This window comes from Diospyros lotus, chromosome 4 (genome assembly GCF_014633365.1).
Source record: "Diospyros lotus cultivar Yz01 chromosome 4, ASM1463336v1, whole genome shotgun sequence".
NCBI classification, from domain to species: Eukaryota; Viridiplantae; Streptophyta; class Magnoliopsida; order Ericales; family Ebenaceae; genus Diospyros; species Diospyros lotus.
In genome coordinates this window covers 9,535,891-9,542,969 of record NC_068341.1, presented here as the reverse complement: position 1 = coordinate 9,542,969, position 7,079 = coordinate 9,535,891, and the positions used below count along the sequence as shown (strand labels likewise).

Sequence of the window (7,079 nt, the reverse complement as noted above, 5' to 3'; positions counted from 1 at the left end):
TGAGCTCTCGCCGTATTTTCTCCTAGGTCTTGGTCTTACTTCACCCTTCTTATTCTCGTTGGCGCTTGAGATTTTCCCACTAGATCGATGCATGCTTCCTTAATTTGATGGCGACAATCTTGACGTGTTTATCATCAAGAATGTCTTTTAGATCAAACATTCACTCAATAGTATGTAACCAATCAATGAAGTCATTTGGTTGTAAGTGTCATTTGAACTCGGGAACATCCAGTTTGATTCTCAGATCTTTTAATGGTTGGGTGTAAGGTTTTTGCTAGTGACGAGATCTAGAACCTTTAGAGGATGATGATAATAAGTTATCATTTTCTTCTTGCAATATTCCAAATAGGTTTTCAGCATCGATGTTGGTATTGGAATCAAAGTCACTTCTTTGTTGTCGATTCATTCGATTCTCCGGAGCATTGAGTTGTGCTTGTAGTTGTTCAATTTGTGCTCTTAGTTCTTGAATTTTCAAGTCACAAATGTCTCACTTTTGTCAATTTTGTGTTTTTAGAGGCATTTTGTTCTCCTCTTTTCTTCTGGTTCTTTTCCTTTATTCTCTTTTATTTTTTTTTCTTTTTTTCTCTTCTTTTTTTCTTTTCTTTTTTTTTTTGTGCTAGAACTCAAATTGAATTGGGAAAAAAATAAAAAAATAATAATAAATAGCAAAAATAAATTTCGAACATCAAAATTAAGGGTAGGGCTTTTTTTGTAATTTTTTTAAAAAAAATGGTAGGGAAAATAGAATTTTCCAAAACTGTAGAGGTTAGAATGTAATTTAAGAAACATAATATGACCACGTATCAGAATTAGATTGGGAGATGTTGCTGACATGGCGTGGTGTGACAGACATGTGTTGGAGGTGATGTGGTAGCAAGTGGGGACACGTGGCAAACTAGGTATGGGTAACGTGGTGTGACTTGATAAACATATGATGGCAATGATGTGGCAAAGATGGACACGTGACCATTTGGGATTGGGTGATGTTGCTAACGTAGCGTGACAGTTCACTGGGTCATTTTCAACCTTTGGCGAGCGTGTGACGAGTGTTTTATAGACGGCACGCGTAGACTTCTGATAATCGGTGTGTATGGCGCGTGCAATGTCAATTTTGATCCAATCAACATGAAAATTTGAATCTCGAGTGTTTTCGACCTTATTAACACGGTAGTGGGGTCATATTTGGATTTTGAGCAACGTAGATGGGATTTTTTGAGGGTGGCAGAGACAAAAAATCTATAATTTTTTTTTTTTTTTGTGGCTTTTGAATACATGGAAAGGGTAGAATCGATTGGGTTCTGATATCAAATGGCTTAGAAGCGGATTGGATAGAAGAATTTTTCAATTTTAGTGAGGTTGAGAGAAGTGGAGGTGGTGGAAGGCGAATAGAAATGAGCCCTTGTGAATGTTGGTGAAGAATGATAATAATGATGGAGATGGTGAAAGGTGAGTTGAAATGACCTTTATGTTCGTTCCTCCTTCAACCTCACATAATAAAGTCAATATGAATAATTCAAGTCATCCAAACATTTATTTATTATTATGAGAAGGGAGTTCGTGTTTGAACATGATTCAATTTTTATAATAATATTCTCAATTTTAATTTTTATTAGTTAATATTATTTTTATTTTTTTAATAAAATAATTCGACGCAGACATGCAGATATTTTATCTGCCTCGGCGCAAATAACAATTTCGTGTTTTTTTAATATTTTATTATTTTATCATTTTGACATATATCTGAGATATTTATCATCAGAACACCTTTCCTTCATTCCTTAATCCAACTCCCAACCAACCAAGAGGGCGCTGACCTTTAAGTCCCCCGTGGCCGTGGATGCAACATATTATCTCGAGTCAGAGCTGCTAGACAACAAAAGACCAGTTGGTTGCTGATGGCGGCGTTCTCCTTCGTCTTGGTATTCTCTTGGTTGGTTCTGAGCCCGTGGGGATGGATGATCGGCGCGCAGAGCACTCCGCCGGCCAGATTCGACGGCTTTGTGTACGAAATTGACGGGCAGCTGCCGCCGGGGAGCTGCAGCGTGGACTCCACCATCACGATCGAGGCCTTCTTCGACCCCGTTTGCCCTGACAGCAGGGACGCTTGGCCTCCTCTCAAGCAAGCTCTCAGTTATTATGCTCCTCGCGTTTCCCTTTTCGTTCATCCTTTCCCTTTACCGTGAGTAGTTCAGCCATTTATTCTTCGTCTCTACGCTTTTACCCTTCTCTCTGCTAAACCCTAACAACAGCAAAAACAACTAAAGCAAAGGATTGGAAAAAGATGAGGATTGGGTTCATGCTGATTGGTTGAGTTATTTGTTTGAGAAGAATTTTTTGTTTCCAGATTTAATTTCTCACCTTTTCCCCTCTTTCTCGGTCCTTGATCACCAAGCGGGGCGAAACGGCTTGAATCTTTCAATTCGATTCTCCGTTGAGGTCGATTGACGCTTTCAGAGTTGCTGAGATTGGAGAATCCCATGTTTTCGCTCAAGTACCATCTTCCATTATCTCTTTTTCCGGAATTTAAAATGAAAATGAAAAGACCAGTTGCATGGAGGACTGACATGCTTTGGGGGAAACTGTTTCATGATCCATAAACTTAAGGTGGATTTGCAAATTGAAAGAATTTGCTGTTATCTGATGTTGGTAACCAAGAAAGGTTTTCTGCCTTAATAATTGATAGTTGATGGAAAACTCTTTCTGTTAGTTTGAGCATTTAATATGGATTTTCCTTCGTCTCACTACTAAAGTGGGGCTCAGAAACAGCTGCCGTTGTCATCTGCACTGTTAATCATTGCTGATAAACCAGAATTTCTTCTGAAATATATACCACGTTATTGTAATACTGAGGTTGCCTTTATTAGTAGGCTTTCTCGCTGCCTGTTTTATATTCAGCACGGAATCATATTTGAGTCTGCATCTCAGAGGAAAAGAAAGAAATTACTTATAACTAATTAACAAATAGCTCTGTATGATGAAAATGGAATCTCCATAAATAATTAGCTTTATTTTCTTCACATCTTTTTTTCATATTTTTTTTTGGTTTCCTTTTCTTTTTATTGACAAATTCAGATTGCAATTGTAGCATAAACTTGCTAGACCATGCTTATGGTTACTTTGTCACTGTCAGGACATGCAAGCATAATGTTCCTTGAATGCAACCTTCAGATCTACAATTTTTTTATATCTCATTGCACATTATTTCATCATCTGGACCTAAGAGGAAAATGTTGAAGATATAAGTAATTTTTCCTTTTTTATTGTCTGGTGTCTAATTTCTAATACTAAGCATCATAAAATATTGTAGATTTGCTATGCATGGTACTTGTTTTTTACTCATGCATCATGAACATAATTGTTTTACTGAGTTTTGTGGCTCATATTCATTGAAAGCGAATATATGAAATCTGAAAATTTATGCTATATTTTACCCTTTATTTGGATGGGCAGGTGGGTGGGCCTTAGGGGAGGGAGGGGGGGTGCGGGGTGTTTGGTGTTAGCGGAGGGATTATCTAGTGATATGAATAATTATATTCCCCATAGTTATGAAAATTGATATTAAGATGTTCTGATTTTGTACCAGTTAATAAACTACTCTTGGAAATTGCAGTTATCATGATAATGCTTTTGCTACTTCTCGTGCCTTGCATATTGTGAATAAGATGAATTCTTCTGCCACATACAGCTTGTTGGAGTTATTCTTTAAGCGCCAGGTAAGAACTTTCAGTACCATGAACATATATCCTCAGAAGTTGCAAATTTCTCATTCATGTCAATTACTATTTAAAACTCGTCCACTTAAGTTCTGCATTTTGTTGCCATGTTGTTTCTTTAGCCTGGTATTTACAGAGATTTGTAAAATCAGATATGTTTTGATCAAATTCATTGATTTTGACACACTATTCCATTTGATATAGTTTAACTTAGTTGTTTGTTTACTAGGTTCTGTCTGTACCCGGCTACTAGATCTTTTAGCCCTAGATTATGATTCACATTTTTTTTTCATCGTCGTTGTGTTAATTTGATGGCTTCAAAATAAATCATCAGGCTTGGCTGCATTAATTTGTATGAATTATTTTTCTAAACATTGGTTTCTCCATATGTTTGAAGTATTGGTTTCTCTATATTGCATGTTTTGTGTCCTTTCCTTTTTATCCATGGAAATAACTGATAGGTGTACTAAAAGGGCAAAGTACATTGACTACCCCTCAGGTTTAACATCACTAAGCAAACACCTTGTTAGCACGAACCACTGTGTCACTGCTATGCTGTGACAATAGCAACTCTTCTAATTCAGTGTGAATTAGAAGGGTGTGCTGGAGAACAGTGAAGAAGAACGGAGGGAGAATGAAGAAGAGAGAAAGATTGAAGAGAGAAAAGTTTGAGAGAAGAAGAGATCAGATTTCTTGATTGATTCTCAATGGTTTCTTACCATAGGATTCAAGAGCATATATAGTTGTTCTACAGGTGCTACCACAGTAGATCAACTCTCCTATAATCAACTATTTTGTCCTATTCTAGTCACCTTTACACCTGGCGGTACTAGCTAACAAACTACCTAGCTGGAAAATGAACATACAATTAAAAGCAATAAAAGACTTTAGCAATACAATAAGTAGCAACAAAAAAAATTCAGTTTCCTTTATGTCCTGTGACACACTGCTAATAAACTGACCACTTGTTCCAAGTGATCACAAGGTTGCTCCATTTGATCATCCAGTTTACTTAGATCTTTAAGTGTATTGTGGACAGAGCTAGCTACTAAGGCATAACATTCTCCTCCAGTCCCCATTCTATTGCCATGCTTAGCTAGGCATGAAATTTTTTATGTAGCTATTCTCATCAAATAATTCAATATCATCACATTAACAAAGGGACAAGGTTGATCGCACAGGATGACCATTTTTTAAGGTGGCCCTTCCAGAATATGGCACAAGCCGCACAACTATAAAATCATGTAGCTAGCTAGTGTATCTCCTGTGTGGAAGCCAAGTGCTACAATGAACAGAGTGCCCTTTCTGTTGAGAGGAGGCAAGAAACATGTTCCTCTGAGGAATATCTCATCCATCGATCTAAGCTATTCTTTGAGTTTAATCAAGGGTTTTGTTGTACAATGTGTCAGTTCAATCATCATCTTGAGTACTTATTCACCTAGGCAAGATGGCTTTTGAAGGAAGTTGTTAGCCTCTCCTCCTTCAGAGTTGAAAGTATGTTGGGAAAGTTTAGTTTGCCAACTATGTCCAATCTTAGTTGGCATTTAACATCTTCCAGGGTGGGTCTCATCTCTCCCTATTTAGGTTTTATGCATCTTAGGTTTTCTAGAATACTACTTGAGGGTAAGGCTTTACAAGGAAGTTCACTTTCATCATTATATTCTTTTAGAGACCCCTGTTTTGTTCAAGTTTTTCCTTTTCCAAATCATGGCTTCTGTAGCAACAAAGAATGCTATGTTTGTATGTGAAAATCAACTAATGGAGAATGTGAACTCTAAAGTTGCAAGACTACTTTTTTCTTCCAGTCATTATTGCTTCTAAAAATAAATTTTTGACTTGGTTGAGGGGTTTGCATCTATTATTCAACAGAGACGGTTTAAAGTATCAGTTCTTTGTGCTAACAACTATATGACTTCCCTTTTTTGTTTCTATTACATCAATTTTGTTTTAATAAATATATTTCATTGAGGGTAGTCAAATGATTTTTTTTTTTTTTTTCAGAAGCTTGTTCCATGCTTGTGTGCCTGTAAATTATACTTACAAGAATCAGTCATCACTACATGAAGAATGTGAGATATCTCATTTTGTTGTATTACTCCCCTAGATTAGCTTTTTCACAGGTTTATTGGTTGCTCTAGGTTGCATGAATTGCTTGAATGCATTTGGATTTATATCGAATATAGCAGTCATATAAACCCAGCACAATGAGTAGGGATATTAGATTTATTTCCAGTCTAATATTCACATAAACCAAGGCAGAATTAGATAGTGAGATGCGAGTTATTTTCACGCCCTGGTGTGCTGAAATAGAAGCAGCCTCTCTAGCATGTGCAGGCCCATGTTTGCAGAAGAGTGAGCTCTAATTTTCAACTTTTGTCAGGGCAATTAATGGCTTCTCAAAAAGGCATTTCCGGACATGTATGCAAAACTAAATTCTGTAATGCGATTTTGGGTTACTAATCTCGCATTCTTGCTCGTCATTATTAGAAGGAACTGAATTTATCACCCTTCCAAATTGCAGCTAATTTATTTACTGATGTTACAGTTATTTTTTTTTTGTGAAATTTAAATCTGAAGTACTGAATGTTGCCAAGTGCCAATTGTGGCTATTCACTGCTCGCTGCCTATATTGTATGGTTGCCTGGTTGTTAATAAGCTGCATCCTTTCTCAACCTTTTGTCAATGGAGTTTCTCTGTGGGCTAAAGTTGTGGATTATTAAACAGAAGGGGCTCTACAACAAACCAACCTTCAACATGTCCAGGGCATCTATTACAAGTCAGATCGTGCAAATGGCAACCGAAGCACTTGGTGACTCATGCGATTATGCCGTTGGTGACTCATGCCAGTCTGTCATTACCTCTGGCTTTACAGACAAGGAAAGCGATATGTTGACAAGGGTTTCATTCAAGGTAAGACTGACCATTTGAATGATATTCTGCGTGAGTCATCTTTCCCACAAAACAGCAGTTACGTATGTTTGGGACTTGTCAATGACCAAAAAAGAATGCTATTTTCATTCTGCCACTTTATTTTTTTTACGATGCATGCAGTATGGTTGTTCAAGGGGGGTGTTCGGGACACCTTTTTTCTTCGTGAATGGATTTGCCTTGCCCGATGCTGGCGCCGCTATAGACTACGGTAAATGGAGGAGCATCATTGATCCATTAATTAAAGAACGAAGCAGGGACAGGAAAGAAGGTCTGCATTATTTGTTGTGAACAACTCTTGTTTTCTAGCATCTTGTAACTTATTTTGCTTCCTTCCTTCTCCTTCTATTTTCTATGTATGCTCTGTGCATGTTAACTATGAAGATCTTGCTACCCAAATAAAGAAATTATGCGGCCAGTTGTAACAAAAGAAAAGGA

The 7,079-nt window shown here is 37.2% G+C and overlaps 1 protein-coding gene across 1 annotated transcript; it reads left to right on the top strand.

The window, feature by feature from the left end:
• The first annotated feature begins 1,777 nt into the window (after positions 1-1,777).
• On the top strand, positions 1,778-7,076 carry LOC127799535 (uncharacterized). Its single transcript, XM_052333651.1, has 4 exons — positions 1,778-2,179; positions 3,611-3,713; positions 6,438-6,623; positions 6,765-7,076. The coding sequence occupies exons 1-4, from the start codon at positions 1,896-1,898 to the stop codon at positions 6,930-6,932; spliced, it is 741 nt and encodes a 246-aa protein (XP_052189611.1). The 5' UTR covers positions 1,778-1,895; the 3' UTR covers positions 6,933-7,076.
• The last annotated feature ends 3 nt before the right edge of the window (positions 7,077-7,079 follow it).

Coding starts and splice junctions, on each gene's coding strand:
- LOC127799535 (XM_052333651.1), top strand. CDS start 1,896: ATGGCGGCGTTCTCCTTCGTCTTGGTATTCTCTTGGTTGGTTCTGAGC. Junction 2,180..3,610: donor GTTCATCCTTTCCCTTTACC/GTGAGTAGTTCA, acceptor TGGAAATTGCAG/TTATCATGATAATGCTTTTG. Junction 6,624..6,764: donor TGACAAGGGTTTCATTCAAG/GTAAGACTGACC, acceptor CGATGCATGCAG/TATGGTTGTTCAAGGGGGGT.